This window comes from Ursus americanus, chromosome 6 (genome assembly GCF_024610735.1).
Source record: "Ursus americanus isolate L20-20 chromosome 6, mUrsAme1.1.p, whole genome shotgun sequence".
NCBI classification, from domain to species: domain Eukaryota; kingdom Metazoa; phylum Chordata; class Mammalia; order Carnivora; family Ursidae; genus Ursus; species Ursus americanus.
This window is the reverse complement of record NC_142132.1, coordinates 61,392,426-61,413,318: the sequence shown is the minus strand read 5'-3', so window position 1 is coordinate 61,413,318 and position 20,893 is coordinate 61,392,426. Positions and strand designations below refer to the sequence as shown.

The window sequence follows — 20,893 nt, the reverse complement described above, 5'->3', positions numbered from 1 at the left end:
AAGGCCATCATCCTCATCCCCAATACTGTACCTTAGTTAAGTCTCTAATAATAATAAGATGTCAAATAAACAAAGATTTTCTTTCAACCACACCCACATAGGAAGAGAAATCAAAGTATGACCTTAATGATCATAATAATGTTGCTATTATTAGTATTTGTGACATTTTGTCATAATGAAAAGCCCTTCAAACTTGGAATTAAAAGACTGGGTGACAGTCTCACGTCCGTCACCCTCTGCTTCCTTGAGAGCCCTGACTAGTCCCTGGGGTGTCTGAGCCTCTTATCTCACCTCTGAACTGGAGGGTATTCACCAGCAGTAATCCTACGAATACGAATGTTGTGAGGAGCAAAAGAGATGTGTTTTGTGAAAGACCTGTGTAAATTTCTGTGTTTTCCTATCAGTACCAGAAATCATGGTAGTATTTCTAAACAAACAGTCCCTCTGTCCCTCTTATTTTGGGTTACAAGGTCTTTTTTGATTTTCTGTCTCCTGTGCTACCTGCAACAATCCTGGGAGGGTGGCGAGGAGAAGGGAATTTGGTCCTAGATTCTGTTCTGGGTACAGTGGGGGTTCGGCTAGAAGGATATACCTGAAAACAGGTGGTAAGTAGATATATACTTAGGAACCCCAACTTGTGACGTTTCGACTTAACAATTTCTTGACTTTACAATGGTGTAAAAGCAATCACGCACTCAGTAGAAAGCGTACGTTGAATTTGGATCTTTTCCCAGGCTGGTGATACGTGGCTCGATCCTGTCGTGGTGCTGGGCATCGCCCCCAGCCGCGGCTCCCAGGCGGCCACGTGCTCATGAGGGTGAATGTCCCATACAACCATCCTGTACCCGCAATCATCCTGCTTTTCACTTTCAGGACAGGATTCAATAAATTACATGAGATATTCCATACTTTATTAGGAAATAGACTTTGTGTTAGAGGATTTTGCCCAATGTAAGTGTTCTGAGAACATTTAACGCAGGCTAGACTAAGCTACGGTGTTTGGTAGGTTAGATGTATTCAATGCATTTTCAACTTAGGATGTTTTCAACGGACAAGGTGTTGTCAGGACATAAGCCCATCGAAAGGGGAGGAAGATCTCTGTGTGTGTGTGTGTGTGTGTGTGTGTGTGTGTGTGTGTGTGTGTATACACATATATATGCACACACATACATACAGAGAGAGGAAGAGAGAGATCAGAACCCAAACTAAATAAATTACTAAAGTCTGTGCAAAAAGCTAAAGTCAGACTCAGAGGTAGTAGTTTCAAAGTTTAATGTGCGTGAGTTTCCTGGAAGCTTGTTAAAAACGTAAATTCCTGGGCCCCCACTTTAGAGATTCTGAGTTAGTCGTTCTTGATGGGCCCCTGGAGTCTGCCTTTTTCCAGTTACCCTATGTGATTCTCATGAGGGCAGACCCAGGAGTGCTCTGAGGGATACTGTCTCCAGAATGAATAGACATCAGAGGACACATGTCCAGGATGTGAACCAGAGGGAACTTGCTGGTTTTTCTTCCAACAGAAAGCAGATTCATGGCTTGGCTTGTGTTTTGGGAACTGCATGAAGAAAGAAGGATACATGTTTCGAGCTAGGATGAGGTGAAGAGAAAACAAAACCAAAAACCAGCAAACAAAAAAGCCCAGGTCATTTCTAAGCACCAAAGGTAGCCAGGGAGCTGATTGCATCCAGAATAGAGAATTAAGAAGAGGTTAGAGATGGCATTATCATGAAAAATGGTCGGAGATAAGCTGGAGGAGAATGAGGGGACGAGAAGGAAGTGAAATGCTCCCAAGCATCCAGGTGACATCTTCTGCTAGAAAATGAACTTTGAAACATCCATTCTTCTGCCATCATTCAACCTGAAAAGCAGAACTTCATCTCATTTCAAAAACTTGGAGAAACTAGCGCAGCCTTCTCCCCAGTACAGAAAGCCAATAGCACAACCGAGACAGGACTGTGGATGCTGTGTGCCCATTTGCACGATATTTACTACTTGCAGGAGACGGCCTTCGGTGCTGAGCGTGCTGCACGAGCCCTGGGGGTTCGTGGTTACGCCCCTCTCCATCATCCGTGGGGTCTTGGACAAGGAGAAGATAGTAATACCATTGACACATTTGGGGGCTGCTTCTTCGAGTAGGACTGAGGTATTCTGGAGTTCTCATGATGTTTGGTGAATATTTCCAGTCAAACGTTGTGTGCTTTAACTCTCTAGAAAGCACTGATTTGAACCCAAAGTGTGAATTCGTGTCTTGGTCTGCGGTAAAAATCTCAAACTGAAATGTCTTGGAATGTATATCAGCATTTAAAAACTGAACTTCATTGGGGGACTTGCATTCAATGTAAACATATTTCCTTGTAATTAAATATGCCAGCTGACAAAGTGGCTACCCACAGGCCAGGCAGGAGTCTGAGAAATGTAAACTGTTGGAAGATGTCATCTTGAAAGCAGCTAAACATCTCCATTCTCGAAGAAGCCTCCAGCCTGAGGAACTAAGTGAACATAATTAGAAATGCATCTGGGTATTGGCTCCTATCTGAGAAGGTCACATGCACACCTTCCACTGGTACTGGTTTTATTCCATCATTTGTTCTGTCCTTACTCATTTGTCTCCCACTGGTTACCAGATGGCCACGATAATGTTGGTATCCTTAACAACTGTCTTGTGTAATTCCCTGCAGCATGGTAAGGGCTCAGAATATTGAGTGTTTTCCCTTTGGATAAGCCAGTGACATATCTGGGAACTGCTTACAAACGTCCTGATGGTGTGGTTATGGAGAGTGGTGGCAGACTAGGTCACGGAGCTGAAATGCGGCTTGACATGATGCAGGTGTCGGGCTACCCAAGGGGAGCTTTTGCCATTTTTCAAGCCTAAGATGAAGGAAGGGGTCCTGCAGGCTGAATCTGGTTCTTATAAATAAGCACTTAATATCGTGAGGTGCAGATAAGCAGTAAGATCATTGTAAAAGGGAGCTTCGTGAAAGTCGCTGAAATGTTCTGAGCGAAGTTGGTTCTGATGGAGCTGTCACAGGACGCTTGGGGAGTCCTCTCAGCATGGTTCCCTGAGTTGTGCCAAGTTACCAGATGGGTTTGAGGGCCATTAGAAGATAGGGAGCATGGGAAGGGGGGAGGACAAGGAAGGTGGATGTATCAATCAAGTCGGGATAGATCATGCTGCAAAAACAAAAACCCCCAGATCACAGCCTCACTTAAAACAACAAAGCTTTCCTTTGTGCTTGGGTTCTATGTCCATTTCGGACCAACGAGGGGCTCTGCTCCATGTGACTCTCGCTCCAAGACCTTGACTGGCAGCACAGCTGCTATCTGAATCATTACAGGGGCCCAGGACAGAGGGAAAGAGAGAGGGTTGTCAGTCAAACACTGGCCCTTAAAGTCGCTACTCACTTCTGTCTTATTTTATTGGCCGCAACAAGTCACAGGGCCACTTGACTCTAATGGGTCAGGAAGCAGGGTCTTTCCACAAGACCATAAAGAGAACCCGAAATATTTGTTGACAGCCCTACCCACCACCAGATTAGATGATGATGCTGTTTGAACTTATGGACGTCTCTCTGGGGCCAGATGACCTTTCCAGGGCCTTCTAGCACTGAAAGATTATATAATCTAAAAAAAGAGCAGACTCTGGAACCATGTAGAATGAAGCTCAACAAAATTCTGATTTTTCCTGTGATGATGACTTTAATGCTTGAAATATACATCAGACTCTTTCAAAAACAGTCTTTTTGGTTCTGCTGCTTGCTGATAACCCAAACCTTGCTTAATCTGTCTATAAGGTCACCCCGACTCTTTCTTCTCTCCACTTTTCTTTTCCCTGCCGGTAAGCCGAGGCTTTTTTAGTGGAACTGGGTTGGCGAGGTGGGGCTGGGAGAATGCCGGTGTTCCCCACACTGGGAGAAAGATGAACTGGTATCAGGGTCTCCCTGAAGACACGTTTTCATACCAAACCAGAGTGATCATTGCAATTATGCCATGGCCATGACAGTTCTTTGTGGGAGGGAAGAGGGTAACGGAAGTGTTTTCTTGTTTGTCTAGGGGAGGACGAGGAAGAAACGAACGTGATCGTTCTCAGCTACCCTCAGTACTGCCGGTACCGGTCCATGCTGAAGCGCATCCAGGATAAGCCATCTTCCATTCTAACGGACCAGTTTGCGTTAGCCCTGGGGGGCATCGCCGTGGTCAGCAAGAACCCTCAGATCCTGTACTGTCGGGACACCTTTGACCACCCGACTCTCATTGAAAATGAAAGTATATGCGATGAGTTTGGTGAGTCTTTTCGTTTGTTTCCTACATGAAACTTTTGCGTGTGTGTTTCCTTGTTTTCCGTTCTTGTGAAGAGCAGTGATGGGGAGCAAGGCTTATTTTCACCAGCTCTATGGGCCACCCCGCCCCTCCCCTCCCCCAAAGTATTGCGGCATAAAGCGTCGTCGCTTCCTGGGCAACCTCTGTTTGCCAGGGTAAAGGGTAATTATTTAGAATTTGTTGTTCAATGTAGGGTCTGAAGTTGCTTGGTTGACCTTGAGATTGGACTTTGGGACAGGAAGCTTTCATGTTCGTTCTGTCTTAAAAGGCTTTAGCTGTTCAGATACTGACTTTTTTAACTGATCACTCCCTTTTCAGTGTGATAAGGAACTATAAAAATGCACCAGTTGTCACCACTTCTGTACTATAAGGTGAACAGATCGATTGATGATAGATACATACATCCCTACCCCCATAATTTTTCCTATACATGTATGGATACATGTATATATCCATCTTTGGTGGGCACAGTGTATAAAAATATGTATAGATTTATATATATATAATATTTTCAGATATCTATATATAGATATAGAGAGAGATTCAGATATCCATCTATCTATATATATATCTTTATACACTGTGCCCCCCAAAGATGGATATATGCACACATAATTTTATCTGCATCTCTTCTAGCTGATCAGTCACGTGTCTCTATAGATAGAAGCACAGGAGAAGATATCTCATAGGTTTAGGAGCCTTTGCCTGATGCAGTGAATGGCTGGAGGCAAGCCAGGATCACATCTCTCACATCTTCAGTTTCTCATCTGTTTGTTGAAGAGATTGGATCATATCAGTGGTTCTCAACAGGCTGGGCAGGGATATCAGAATACCCTGGGGGTGCTTTATCAAGCTAGACATGTTCCTTGAAAATTCCTGTACTTACAGAGGCATGAGACCACCCCCCCTTACCCTACCCCTTCTTTGGGATTTGCCATCATGGGGTGACCAGTGTGATGGCTGACTCACGCTTCATCTCTCATGGGGACCTGGGCAGAGAAGAGGCTGAGACCCACGTTCCAGAGAGAGAATTGATGGGGTCCCTTTGAGTAGGAACATTCCTTGATTCTGTCGGCTAAGGTTTTCCCAAGGATCCCCAGTTTGTGGATTATTCAGATCAGATTATTTTGCTTAACTGTTACAGGCCTCAGCATGGTTTGGGAAATCCCCTCTGGCCTCTCTACTCTGATTATTCCTGACCCCCCTGCTGCAGGGGGCTTGTAAGTAGGGGTGAGGGTGAGGGAATGATCCAAGAAGGAAGGGAGGAAAGAGGAAGGGGACCTCGGCTCATTGGACATGCCAATTTTTTTCCTTATAAACTTTCTTTTGGATGCTTTTCACAACTCTGCCTTACCAAATGACCATCAGTCTAGAAGAGAATAGTAGTGTTTATACAAGTTATTTATCCCTTCTTCCAAGAAGAATTTAGTGTCATATTTTTAATACTCAGATAACCGTTGTATTCAAGTAGATGAATGTATCCAATACATCTTTTCAAAAAATACCCTCTCTTTTCAGATCAAATAGTCCCTTTTTAATACTTGTTGTGAGGGATTTTTCCCCCCATATCCCCTACTCCCAAGCCCTCTGTCCCGCTTGCCACTCAAGAGGTCTGTAAATTCCTGACACAAAATAAAACTGAAAGAATGCTTTCCCTCATTTAAGAATAGTCAGAGTTGGAGTATCACGATGTAACAGGATGAAAAATGTTTTAACCTTTTTGGCTAATTTAAGAGTTATTAGTCATTGAGCTTCAAAGCTGTTGCGTCTGGAATTGGTAATAGAAAGAAGTTCCAACTTAACAGTGATCACAATGGCTGTTAAGAGTTCCTAAATTAGTTTTAAATGTTCTCACAAACACAAGCATCTGACTTTTGAATGTTTTCCTGAACTTGTCTTCTGGTAAACCTAATTTTAATGCTGTTTTTCTTCTCCAGCCTCTTAAAGTGGAAACTTTCTTTTGGAGTAAAGGTACCCTTAAAAGAGTTTCTAGATGGCTAGCTTAATAATTAGAATATTAGGCTTTTCTTTTAGTTGAGTTCGTACTTCAAATAGTTTGTACTTCATGTAATATTTCGTTTTAGTAAGTGAACCGCCCCCCCCGCAGAAAGCTTATTTTTGACCTGATTCGCCAACATCCCTCCCCCACCTTCCACTCTTGGTCCTCCATCTACATTTCCAGAGAACACCCTTTTAAACCTCCAACTGGTTGTATTTGAAATCAACATGGGTTAAAGGGTTTGTTAAAACGTGGGGTTGGGTTTCTCCAACCAACTAACAGTTGGTAGAAGAACATAAATTTAATTAGTGACTAGCATTAAACAAATGTTCCTAATATTAAACACTGCCAGATGACCGAAACACTTCTGTCAGATTACCGCGAGTGCCAGGGGGCCCACAGATGAATTTTCTACACAGTATATATTCTGTACCACACGTTTGGTGACTTCAGTAATTGGTCAAATGTAATTTAGGTAACAGTATGCCTAGGCTGTAAAAATCAAATTTTATTAGCCATATCACCAGGTGGATGAATGGTGGAGCTGATGGCAAAGAGTTTATAGCATTTAGCAGCTACACCTTTGACACATGAAATTCATAAATTGCCATAAAGTACCTACAAGGCCCTTCTCAAAAGGACAGTGTCTGCTTTCCTATGATTAAATAATGTTTATTTTATTAACTAATATGTTTTTTGCTTTCTTCTATTAAATGGGATTATGGAGTGGGGGCAGGAGAGGGGGTTCAAAAGATAAATAAAACACAGTTCTTGCTTGTTTGGAGGATTTAAAAATCTAATTGGGGAAGACAGGATTAATGCACCTGAAAGGTTAACTAATGTTACAAGAAAGTCAATGATTAAGTATTTGGTGAGTGTTGCAGAAAGCAAGCGCAGGAGGAATTTAGCAGTGGGGCTGGTTGGGGGGGGTGGTGGGGGGTGATCATGGGAGGGGTCAGGGAAAGCTTCATGAAAAAGGCAGGACTGGGTCTTGTTTTAAAGGATAGGGGAGAAAGGCAAATAGAAAATTTTGAGAATACCTAGATTACTTATAATTCATGTCCTGACTCTCCATGTTGGGAATGGCTGCCCTCACCGTGGGTCAACTATCGGCCTCCCCTAGGCTTGTTTACCTTTAATAAATGGTCTGCTGCCCTCTCTACCAGGGGGACATGAATGTGAGTCTGTGGACCAAGGCTGAGACAAACCCAGGCGGTGGCTCTGGAACTGGAACTGGGCTTTCCTGGGCAGGGATGATCCACATTTTCTCTATGTGACCACATTTCCCAACTGCTCAGACACCTCCCCCCTCCCCCCATTGTTGCAATGTTGTCCACTGAATAACAAGTTTAATTGAATAATAAAAGTAAGGCTTTTAAATCTACAGTGAATCCCTATAAATAAATTCTCCGTGGAATTTTATGAAGCTGTTTAATGAAAAGTTTGATTAGAAACTATTAAAGAAAAATAGAATAGATGAAATTTCATCATTTAGTCCCACATTACAGTGGTGTCATTTTGATTTTTATTTACATTGAGATATTCAGAATAGAGTAAATATATCCTGGGTTTAATTAACTATCCTCCTTACTTGGGAAAGGTTATTTTAGGCTTGAAGGGTTTTGATAGCGTACCATCTGCTTTCTTCCCTGTATTTTATTCAAGTCCCTTCCCGGCTTTACAGCGCTGTGCAACGTCTAAACCTATGACATAAGCATAAATTGAATCATATTAATGGCAGGTGATTGAAAAGCTTCAGCCTCGACATCCTGCCTGAATCCTTCCATCTTGTCAGTTACAATGGTCTTAAAGGCGGTGTGCTCTTTTCTCAGCACAAGAGAATCGACTATTTTTAAAACTAAAGCAGCGGACTCCCCATGAAAGCATTGTGAAGACTGGCTGTGTTGCACATGCAATTAGGAAATGAGATTATAATAATAATGAGGGAAAGTGAATCAAGAATGACAGTTTTTCTCGTAAAAATCTTTACCCTACGCATTATTCTTGCCCCCACTGTCCTGTTAGAGTCTCCGAACATGAGGTATTCTTCAACCACCCCCACCTTGCTTTTACCTCTTTCTATAATTTGATTCCTCTTTTGTAAAACACATACCGTCATGTATATTGTATTATTTTCTGTGCTGTAGAGAAAACAGACACACGTGCAAATATTTTGTCTATTTCCGCTGGTAGAACAAGAAAATGTCCATCAGTTTGTAATGCGCAGTGTTTACCTCAATATCACACGGGTTGATTTCACACGTGCGAAGCGTTGACAGCTAAATCCAAACAGAGGCGTCCACAGTACAGCAGATGAATGGATAACTTTAAGGTAGTAGCTTTTATCGGAGGGATGTGAGGTAGACCCAATATATATAAATGAGATGAAATCAGTCCTTAAAGGTGGGTCAAACTAAGTGGATTAAGATGTGGTTGATTAAAAAAATAATAGAAGATATGGCTTATTTTAGTCTGAGTTTTGAATTGCGAAGAGACATAAGTCGTGCTTTTAAGTTCTTTGGAGTCAGGGGCTGTGTGTTTTGGGGACGGGGGGTGTTCCTTGACCAAGGAATGGGATGGGATTAAAGGAAGAATGTGGTAATTCACCTGAAAAGAGCAGAGATGAGATGGGCTACCATCTTGGCATTTGGTCCAAGTGCAGGAAACCATGAGCTCTGACCCTCAGGGAGACAGTGGCTCCGTAGTATCAAAACATGTCCTTTACTCAAGTGCAGGGAACGTAGCACAGTCCAGGGGTAAACGTGCTAGGCTTACCAATCAGCTAGGTACGAATCAAGGCTTACCTGTCTGCTTTGCTGTTCCTCTGGGCAAGTGACGTAAGGCCCCTCACTTATCCCGTCTTTCAAACTGGGTAGAAATAGCTCATCACTGGGCTTAGACTAAGTCTGTACGTGCTTGATTAAAAAAACAGCCCTCCTGATCAGTGAAGATTCTCTACTGTTCTATTAGAATCTTAGGCCTTGGACAACTCACAGTCATCCAAACTGATCTCGCTCTGTAAATAACAAAGGAATCATTTCTCTAAGGCTCTGGGACTCTTCCTAGAACCTTAATGGAAAAGTTTTCTACTTTATACGTTCTGTTTTTCAGAAGCCTCTCTGTCTCTGCACTGAACTTTCCCTTTCTGTTTTCCTGTTGCGTGAAATAATGACATTATAGAGAAAAGAAGAAAAAGCCAAGGGAGGAAAGGAAACAGAAGAGAGGGTGAAACCTTGACTTCTTATGAAAGAAAATTCAGGATGTGTAAAATTATTTTGAAGCATAGAGGACGAGCTGGACTCTGCCTCTTCCCCTCTAAACATCACATGTTTTGCTGGAAATGAAATTAAAGGCAGTTGTTTTGTTAAGGATCATGGGAATTTGTAAGTGAGTAAACATTTTTTTTCCTTGCCAAAGTAGGTTTCATGGTCACAGTGGATTTCGATGATCAAATGGCCTTGTTCCTGGCCCCTGTCCACATTCAGGCTTTTGCTGCCTGCCTGCCTGCCTGCCTGCCGTGCCCACCGATCTCCCAGATGATAACGAGGCAGATGTTTCTCTTTAATTGAAGCTGAGTGGGAAAGGAGTCGGGCTTCTTGTATATTGCTAGTTATGCAGAAGTCCTTAACCTCCAGAGGTCTCTCTTGGAGGACTGCTTTGTCTTGGAAATTTTCTAGAGCTTCTGTTTATTGCTAGAGAATGGTCTAACCAAGACCATGCTTGGTACCTTCTCTTTGTTGCACGTGCAGCCCAAGGAGGGATAGAGGAGTGTTTAAGTTCAATCACACAGTGGAGTCAACTGAACCCAAATAAATCTGCTGGTAATGGTATATTGGATGTGCTCGATAGGACCTCTAATGATTAACATATGGCCTTGGCTTGCAGGACACTGAGACACAAAGAGGGGCTGAGGAGCAGACCTCCTTGGGCAGAGGTGTTGGAAGCTAGGGTACATCTCTCTTGAGGATTAATGAACAGAATTTTTATGTTGTTACTGTAAACTAATTTTCAGAGTCAGGATATATGGAATGGGTAGGCTTCATGAATTTCTTTTCTATTTTTGGAACCTGGAAGGATATTTTAAAATAACTCTGGACTCTTTTTGTAGCTGAGGGGACTCAATGGCTTATTAAAAACTGTTTGGACTCATGGGTACAATAAACTCTTGTTCACTCCAGAAGAAAGGATTTGTGCCTATATTGGCTAATATTTCGCCTAGCGTTTCATTTAGGAAAACAAGAAAGTTATATCCCATTACATTAGCAAGATTAACATATTCCTCTCTAGGGTGAAACAGATATTTTTATCAATTCACACACACACACACACACACACACACACACACACACAAAAGAAAGAACCAGGTCATTGAAAAATCACAGGCAAAAGTGCTAGTTAGGGCGAAGGATGGTAGAATGAAGTTCAGAATAAGTCTGTATTCACTTGATTTTTAAAATCCTCCTGATGCCAAAGACACCCTCTATACCCCTTCATTCTATCCTGTCAAGGGAATTGGATTGATTAGAGTTCCCTGGACTGTAGGAGAGGCTGTCTGGGGATGCCGAGAGTCCCCCACAGTGCCTAACACACAGCACGTTCTTGTCCATTTACGCATTCCCCCAATATCTATTACACACCTACTGTGTGCCAAGTCTTGTTCTTGTCCCTGTGCACATAGTTATGGACAAGACAGAAAAATTTATACTCCTAATGATCTTACAATGTCGTATGTGGGGAGAGGGTTGGGAAAATATGGGATGGCCGTGGACCGTATGTCGTGGGTACAGACCGTACCTCACAGAGCTGTGAGGATTCAAGCCTGTAGACGGTACATGGCAAGTACTACTTAAGTACTCCTCGTTAACTAAAGCTTCTTGTATCTCTCGCACCATCCGACATAACCCTAACCACACGTCGAGTCCATAGTGGTTCCTCAAAAAACATTTACAAAATTATTTCATACCTGTACAGACTCCTGGGGACTTGAGGTATCATTTGCTACTAAAAATCATTCAACATCCGCTCATTCCAGAAATACTTGTTTGTTTGTCCTTCTGCGTGGAATGTGTTTCACCAGATATCTTGGGTCTGGCTCCCTCTCATCATTCCAGCCTCAGCTCAAATGTCTGCTCCCCAGAGAAGTGTTCTCTGACTTTCCCCTTTTCACAAGTCTGGCTCCACCCCATCACCCAACATAGAATTATCTTCCCGTAACTTATCACTATCTGAAATTAACTCTCATAGTTGTTTCTTTATATGTTTATAGTCCGTCTCCCCCATCCCCGCCGGTGCTATAACGTAAGCTCTTTCAGAGCACGTTCACTACCGCGTACGCAGGGATCAGAACAAGACTGGGCACGTAGAAGGTGTGTAATAAATACTGGCTAAATGCGTGAATGGATATACGCATACCGTGTGTCAGTATCCTTGCCCTCCACCATTTTGCAGTTAAGGACACTTCAACACAGCAAAGTTACCTCGCTATCAAGTGGCAAAACCAGGGTTTGAACCTAGACAGTCTGGCTCAGCGTCCATGCTCTTAACAGTTATATTAGATTGCCTTTCAGCTTGGACCTGGCTCAGAAAGAGCTTTCCAGCTTCCTGAGATCCAGCTGCCTAGAAACTGATTAACTGACCACCAGCTCACTAGACCATGAACCTACAAAGGGTTCTGTAGGATTTAGAGAGATCAGTGTGTGTAGGAGTGGTTAGGAAAGGAATGATCGGGAAGATTCAAAATCTGAAAACCACTGGATGGGATCAGGAGATTTTGATGCCAGCCACCGTCCTCGCTTGTCTGTATTAGACCAGTCCCCCTGATGGAGCCTTTGCTGCCCTCTGGTCTCTTCCACACGCGGCCAGAGTGATGCTTCCCACCCCATCACAGGAGCAGATACCAACTGGAGCCCTGTAAGAGCCGCAAGTTGAAAGGGGCAGCTGGTAAACTGCTCCGTGTTCTCATGGGCTCTTTCTAAGGCACGGGCTCACAGGACTTTGATTGTACACCTCTCTCTCATTTTCTGCTTCGAACGCACTGGCTTTCCCAACTTGGCATCCTCCCTTAATGAAAAAATTATAGGTCTAATTTCAAAAAATGAAATGTATGCAAGCTTTCCTGCTTCTGTCACTTCTTTATTCCTGTAGCACATAAATCATTTCCCTTTTTAAAATTAACTTTCGCTTGCCATGATTTGGTAATGGGTTTTCGAAGGACGCAGAGCAGCCAGGCTCTTGGCAAAGGAGCGGGCCACGCTGCCTGCTCAGGAAATCTTCTCATTGCTGGCTGGCGTGGGCCTTGATTCCATCATCTGGGCTTTATGCTCCCTTTGGAAGTTGCCTAGAAATTCTCTCCCTTAGAATCTCTTTTCTGAACGGTCTTTTTGGCTCTCCAGTTGCCATCATGGAGGACTGAAGAACAGATGGGATTTGGGCAGAAAAAGACTGGTACGTTCTAATGCTTCTGGGTGCTTATATTCATTCATTGAGCACCAACTCTGCTTAAGGCAGAATTCCAGGCATTGTTGGGATATTGGTCTCTGCTGTCAAGACACTTAAAAATCAAGTTGGCCGAGAGAAGACGTAGAGTAATGGGCCACTACAAATATTATTGTGATCTTCCTAACAATTCTGGATCTTGTCATGAGCAACCCGATCACAGTTTCTGCAGGGTCATAGGTCAAGCATGTTGCCAAAGTGGGAGTTAGCACCCCCCACCCCAGTCTCCTGACCCCAGGAGACATACTTTTCCACCCCAAAGTGAGAGGAGCACGGGGCTAAGATTCGGGACTTAGTTTGATACTTTGATGTTCAGAAGAGACGATATCTGCCAAGCTTTATAAATATAAATGGGAAAGCTTTGCCACATTCTAGACACTGCAAGGCAGCCCGCTAAGGACCAGCTAGCGGACGTCCAACTGGAGGTGCCCCTGGAGTTAAAAGATGTGAAAGAGGGCCGGGATGTCAGGGGAGGCCTCTGGGAGGAAGTGGATCTTCAACCGGACCTTGAGGGATTCAAAAAGAAGGAAGTTATTTCAGGTGAGGAGATGGAAAATACTCCAGACTTTGAAGCTCAAAGAAAGAGGTGGTTTCCTCTGCCTTTTTTAGCTACCAGCACAGACATTTAACACACACACACAAACAAGATAAAACAAAACAGCCTCCGCAAGCAAAACTTTTTTCTTCCTAGAAGATGTCACCTTCCCCTGAGGGAGCAGGTGCTCCTGAGTCCTTCTCCCAGAGGCTCCATTGTGGTTGGAACCCAGGGGAAGCCTCTTGGGGAAAAAATCAACTTGTCTCTTATTAAATTGGAGATTTCCCCTTGTGCCTATAAGAAGGAAAAGGAGGGACGCATCGACTTTGTAGCAGGGGGTAAAAGAGTGAGGTGCTTGTGGTGTCCTGGGTGTTTAAGGGGCTGCTTCTAGGTTGAAATTGTAGCTTCTGAAGAATCATCTAGAACACTTCACTCTGTGTCCTCCTGTGTTTCTCAGTACTTTTCCAAAATTGCTTTTTTCTTCTGCTTGATATTAAAATTAATGGATTCTATTGCATTTCTCTTCCTTAGACTCTAAGCTCCTAGAAAGAATCATGCCTTATTCACCTCTGTATCAACATGTTTGTGGAAATGATATAAAAACCCTGCTAAATTCCAGAAGGCTTCAAATCATCATTTTATCTCCTTTCTTAGAGTCAAGTATTTCTTGACCTCAATCTTTAAGGTTTAGCTCACTGCCAGTTGATTTAATTCTCAAAGGAAAGTATCTAGCTCAAAGGGAATGGTTTTTCCTCAACATTTACTCACCTCTTTGAACCAGGGGAACATTCTTCATAAACTGGTCAAGGTCTTTGGTTGAACAGTGTTCATTTGTTGTGAGGTTTAATATATCCTGGGGTCTGCACGGCCTAGAAAGGTGTTCTCTGAGAAAGTCAAGCAGTATCCATAAGTTGAGGCAAGTGGTATCCAGAAGTCACCACACTGATCTCTCCAGTCTCTAACATACAGATCTCAGAGTTCAGCGTGAAAACCAAGGAATAGTGGCAGAGTCATTAGCATATAAGACATTGACAAGTTCCAGTGAAATGTGGGCTATATGGATGTGGAACCTAATATAGAACACAGTTCAGGCTGGACTTGTATCGGAAAATGTTGGGAAAGAAAAGGCTTAGCCAGTTTAATGTTCATTATTAGGAACATTACTCGGTGGGTGGCACTTACACCCGGAGGATGCTTTGTGGATCATTGACCTGCTCCGTGGTATTTGTAGATGAAGTTGAGGCCTTCTGTCTCTCAGGGGAGCACCATGGAGGAGAGCTCCATCTTTGGATGAAGCCGGTTGACAACATGCAGGGTTGCACACGTCACACTTTCTTCCTCACTTTTCCAGGCATGAATATTAGGTCTTTAAAATAGGAGATAAGATATTTTAACAAAGATATCACACACAGTGCCAGAAACTATACTGCCCCATCCCCTAGCACAGACACCTTCCAAAAGAGAAAGGATGTTGGTAAAAGTGGGTTCTTTTGAGGTCTGTCTTTATCATAGTCCAGATCACAGGTCCCATGCTATTGAGGACGCATCCTATCCCATAGTTGTTGAAAGAAAGGAAGTTGAAATGTGTCAGGACTAGAACAAAATGGCTGTTGGGAACCCCCATTAAATGGTCTTGCTGACCACTGGTACCAGTGTCATCTGCTGGACTGAGATGAGGACGTAGCCTCAGAGAGCAGAGAGAGTGTGGCCTCGCTGCTCCCAACCGGCAACCGCTCAGCCCGCCCTCAGCGCGGCCATTTACAACTCGTGAGAGGAATGTCCTTCACATGGACAAGTGTTCCTCCTGCTTTTCAAATGGCCGTCACCCTGTCTTCAACGTCTTTCCCCTGAACATCCTTGTACAACCTCGAGGACTGGTGTCCATGACCCCATTGGGCAGTTGAAGAACTGATTGGGAAAATCTGCAGCTAAACGTGAGTGTAGTAGCGGTAAGACCATGATGGGACATGGACATCGGCTTCTGGATCTGTGCCCTCGACGCCGTCCCCCCAACTGGGGCCCAGTCCTGAAGGGCAACAAACCCTAGTCAACCAGGATCTTCAGCCAATCAGATGCTCCTTGTCCCTCATCCCCTTTGTACCATGTTTCAAGGAGGGGAAAAAAATAATAAAAAACAGCTCATATGTTTTTCAAAATATTTTTCTCATTATGCAATTATTTCTATTATGGAAAGGACAAGTATAATAATAATAATAATAATAATAATAATAATAATAATAATAACTGCCACTCTTCTGTGAGCATGTGTACCATATGTCAGGCCTTATGCTAAGTGCTGTCCATACACGACCCCACTTTCTCCTTAGAGCGCCCCCATAAGGAATCCCATATTAACTGTCACTTCACAGGGAAGGAAGCAGAAGCTAAGAAAGGTCGCATCAGCCCAAGTCACACAGCTAGTAAGTGGTCAGACTGGATTCCAGATCAGGTCCGTCTGGCTTCAAAGCTGGTATGCTTATCCACTCTTTGATATTGCCTGCCTAAATATCGCCGGTAATCTCATCAGGGTTTATCAATTCCTTCCAGACTTTTTCCAAAGCATTTTTATTTACTTGAGAACATTTAATATGTGCAATTGTTACATCGTAAAATTTTAGTCATTATAAAATAAACATTTCCCCATATTATTATGAACAGTTTTACAAGCACCATTTCAACAGTCGCATAATACTGCATCAAATGACTTTATCAGAGTTTACATAATCCCTTTCTATTAGAAGTTTGTTTTCATTTCTTCCAGGGTTTTTAGTTTCGTTGCTTTAATGTATAATGTATAATTAACACTGTAATGAACATCTTTTTTTTTGTAATGAACATCTTTATATATAAAAACAGCAGCATTTTGATGGTTTCCTTCAGATAAATTCCAAGAATCTCTTATTGCCAAATATTTTCCTTCTAAGCAATAGCAGAGCTGTGGGCTACTCAGAGCCAGCTCTGCGCGCTTACCCGCAATCAGCCCTTCCTGCTGGACCGTCTACAGCTAAGGTTGAGGATGCTGAGAACCCAGTGTTGGGAATGAAGATCCAGAGTTTCTGTGTGGCTCTACAGCAAACAGGAAAAAGAATTCTTCAATGAATACTGGGGGGCTTAGGCAAGAAGGTGAGCTCAGGCAAAGGTTTTCGGTCTCCTGAAAAACTCACTAAAATTCCGATTTTTAGTCTCCGACCTCCTGAATTTGAATGGGCAACGTCCTGTCACCAATATTTTAATCGTGTTCAGTGCACACTGAAGATTGAGACTTGGTGCTGTAGGAACGCCTGCAGTTGTAGTCGCTGGCAGGGGTAACGGGGAGGGGAAGTCGACAGTGTACTGATGACCACCAGCCAGCTCCTCCTCCCTTCATTGCTTCCATCCAGGTGTGATGCGGGGCTGCTGAGCCGCGATTGTGCTGATGTGCTGGAGGGTGGTGACCAGTAGCCGCCTAAGGTAGGGTATGTTCCCTGGGCAGTCACAGGCTCAGGTTAAAGGCCTTGCCTTAGGTAAAAGTGCAGAGCCATAGGGCGCCTGGGTGGCTTGGTCAGTTAAGCATCTGACTCTTGTTCTCAGCTCAGGTCTTGATCTCAGGGTTGTGAGTTCAAGCCCCACTTTGAGGTCTACGCTGGGTGTGGAACCTACTTGAGAAAGAAAATGTGCAGAGCTGTGATTTTGGAGGCATACACTCTAGTGCTATTAATTACCCAGAAATTAAGAAAAAGCACAATGTACTAGAAAGGACACTTGACTGGCAGTCTGGAGAACCGGATTCAGAATCTGACTCTCTTACCAAACAGGGAGCTTCGGCAGCTCAGTTACCTCCAGGTTTCCAGTCTTACATGCGAAATGGAATGTTGGACTAGATTTTTGAGCTTTTTGGAATCTTGGCCCCATTTGAGAATGTGAAGAAAGCTATGAATCTTCTTCTGAAAATACACGTGCAAACATCATCACTGTCATCGTTATCATCATGGCTTTGACCAATGTCAGCAAAAAATAACATATCAAACGAGTAAAGGAAATCTCCTATGTTTTTCAGGATTTGTCCACTCTCTGCAACCTTAGGTTATGAACCCCTAGACCAGGTGATCTTTCAAATCCCTTTCTGTTCTCGCATACTTGATATTCTATCTGTGAAACAAATAACGATTTGTAGCAATTCTCTGATTCGCTAAGTAGGACAGCTCATTTCCTGAGAATTCTGGTTAATTAAAAAATAAAATAAAACAACGGTAACTCATACTTTTTATTGAGAGCATACTGTGTGCCAGGCACTGTCCTGGGTGCCTAAATATCGTCTGGGTCCCTAAATGCTATCTATGTAATGAATCGTGCATATTTTATATGACTAATCACTTCAGTGGAAGCTTTAGTGAAGCCAACATTCACACGTGTCGAGCACTGAATACATGCATCTACTCCTGAAATTCTCACAGTACTCTGAGGTAGGCAGTGTCCCCGTTTTGCAGATGGAAAAATTGAGGTTCAGAGCTCTTGAGGAGGAAGCCATCCAGCAGTTGTCAAGGGGGGAGCTGGGATTCACACCCAGCTCTGTACTTTACAGCCAGTGCTCTGATAGGGTCTGCTGCGCTGCTCTTTTTTTGGTGAACTGTTAACTCCTCTGATTCACTTAAATTGTGATTACAGGAATCCAAACCGTGCTCAAAATTTTTGACAAAAGGGACAAAAAAAAAAAAAGTCCCCACGGAAGTAGCTATGTAGGCTCTTCGAATTCACCTGCACAGTCTGTGTTCCCCACGCCTGCAGTCTCCATGTGATGACTCCTGTGAGTTTATTTTTATTTAAGATTTTATTTTATTTGAGAGAGAGAGAGAGAATGAGAGAGAGAGAACACAAGTGGGGTGAAGGACAGCGGGAGAAGCAGGCTTTTCACTGAGCAGGGAGCCCGACGTGTGGCTCGATCCCGGGACCCTGGGGTCATGACCTGAGCCGAAGGCAGATGCTTAACCGACTGAGCCACCCAGGCGCCCTGATGCCTGTGAGTTGAAGCATGGCCAGTCACCTCAGCCTTCCGTGACACACACTGAGCACCTGCTGTAGACGAGATGTGACACTGGGAAAGACCGAGAGTGAGACAGATTGGTGCCCGTCAGGGGTACCTCGTCAAGCCCAGTGTCCCCTGAGTGTGCACTGGGTCCACTCTCACAGCACGCTAAATAGGGCAAAGTATGGCCCATGGGCCACATGTGGCCCATCGCCGTCTTCTAGAGTCTTTCACTGGAACACGGCCAGGCCACGCTCACGCGCTTCTGTCTCGTCCACGACTGCTATTATGCAAAGTTGAGTGTGCCCCGCGAGACTGAAAATATTTCCACTCTGACCCTTTACAGAAACGTTTACTGAGCCCTGATGCAGACCTAACGACTAGGTACTAGATCTCATCACATCTAAGACAACATCGTTCGTAACACACATCATTTTCATAGTTACCACTAAGAAATAAAAAAACGTTATCGTTGTCAGATGCCGTCCATGGGGAGACCGCCGAACCTGGAGACATCAAAATGTGATAAGGATTGTGTACCTTACAGTGGAAATTTGGTACTTTCCAAAGAGATATTTTAGAGACTTTTTTTTTTAATGTAAATATGGATTGTCATGAAGACTATTTTCCCTTGCCCATAAATCAACCAGGCTGTTGACTCCCCATGAAACCTATAATAACAGACCATGTGATGGGACCCAGTGAATCAGAAAAGTGCTGGTTTTTTGGCATCTGTCTTGCCAAAGACTGTTGCTATTAATGAGTAGAAGAAATATTTTGGCTTTGTTCTCTGAGACTATTTTCAACTCCCGTTAGTATAAATATTTAGGGTGTCTCAGCACAGTGGCTTGTGTGGCAGTAAAATTGTTAGTTCTTTTATCTTAGGGCTGGAATATTTGAACAGTATGCTTGCTCTTAAAATGTGTTATGAGGCTGCGTATGAAAGGCTTTGTAGTAGTTTGGAATGGGAACCTCTCAGATGCTGCTTATGGTCAGATTCTTACCAGTCTGAAAAATATGCTAATTACACACAAGGCTCTGAGTGAAGAGTGAACTCGATATTACGAATTTTAAACTTCCTCAAAACAAAAACAGGACACCACATCGGGCGAGATAGTGAATACATGGCATCAACGATGTGTGCCTCGCGTGGGGACGCAAATTGATGGCTGCGTGGACACCCATTTGTCTACCCAGAGAGCATCTGCATTTGCAAATATAAGCCATGGTATTCTGTTGTGTTTTTCCTTCAAAAATAGAAATTTAGGGATTCTGAGTCAGGCCACTTATTATTTGGCTAATTCAGCTGCAGAGTAAGTTATTAATGACCCCCAGATGTTGTTTATAGTGATTGGATATTTTCAGTTGTGAAGTAATATTTTCTTTTTTTGTGTGTGTGTGCAAGTGATATTTCTTAATATGCTCTACGGCAGCTGAATAAAAGTTTGATGGCAGAACAGTTTGCATGTCCAATGTAATTGCTTCTAAGTGAGTTCTTCATTCTTCACATTTTTAGCTCTAATTGCTTTTTTTCCCATATGTCTAAAAATAAATATTTGCAAGTTTTGCGTTCTGCTACTCATTGTAATACATAAAATATTTGTACACTGAGCGAAATTCACTGATAATGTTCGCAATGGGCTATTTAGAGAAAGTAAGGTTTGTGTGGTAAGAGGAGATAAAATACGTTTTTATTAGTATAAATGCCAAAGAAAGCCATTTATCATAGTTTGAAAGAATATTTTTAAAGGAGTGGCCAGATATTTGACCCCTGGGACTATTTAAATAGATTCAGTTGGAAAAAGCGATCCAGAGTCAAAAATAGTCTGTTTTGCTATATAATGGATATTATAAATGATCTTTGGAAGGTGGCAATTAATTTTTGATTATCAGGGACAGGGGGCCCCACTATGTAGATTATACAAGTCCCTGACTTCCCGGGCAGACCTCCTCTGCCGTCGTTTGAGTTTATTCCAGCTCATTAGCACCTCCACCCGAAGGTTGGCAGAGAAAAGGAGAGGAAGAAAAAAATGAAATCACTTCTGCTGCTCTTAATGGCCTTTGGAAAGAATGGATCATGAATGAAATAGAAACTAGTGGGAAAAATAAGCTATTGGATTTTCAGTGTTTTCTTTTATCCTTACCTTCCTCCGTTGACACGAATAATCAATAGTTGGCTTAAAGACTTTTAAATGAACTGTACATTGGAAGGCTTTGCAGTTATAATAGCAATATTATTCCCTTTACGCTCCCAAAGACTGGGTGAATTCCAGAGAGGTAAATATTGCCCAGTCCCCAAGCTGGCACGTTTCTGAGCTTGCTGCCCTTTTTGTTGTTTTGTTGTTGTTGTTATTGTTAAAAAATAAATAAATAACCTTCTCCCAGTCAGTTTTTTATTGCACAGACTTCCCCTCCCCCTGCCCCCACATTAAATTTAACAATTATTTGTGCGTGTTCAGATTGAAACATCTGCTTGACCGCCATACCCTATGATCATGTCTGTGATACTGACCTGGCCATACTTTGCATTAATGAAAGTTGGCAGGTT

At 43.0% G+C, this 20,893-nt stretch overlaps 1 protein-coding gene across 1 annotated transcript in view; it reads left to right on the top strand.

Annotated features, from left to right (window-relative positions):
- Positions 1-20,893, top strand: part of ARID5B (AT-rich interaction domain 5B) — a 176,366-nt gene that overhangs the window by 82,602 nt on the left and 72,871 nt on the right. Inside the window, exon 4 of the mRNA XM_045783334.2 lies at positions 4,048-4,278. Within this exon, the coding sequence (XP_045639290.2) occupies positions 4,048-4,278 (231 nt within the window). The remainder of the gene's footprint in view (positions 1-4,047; positions 4,279-20,893) is intronic.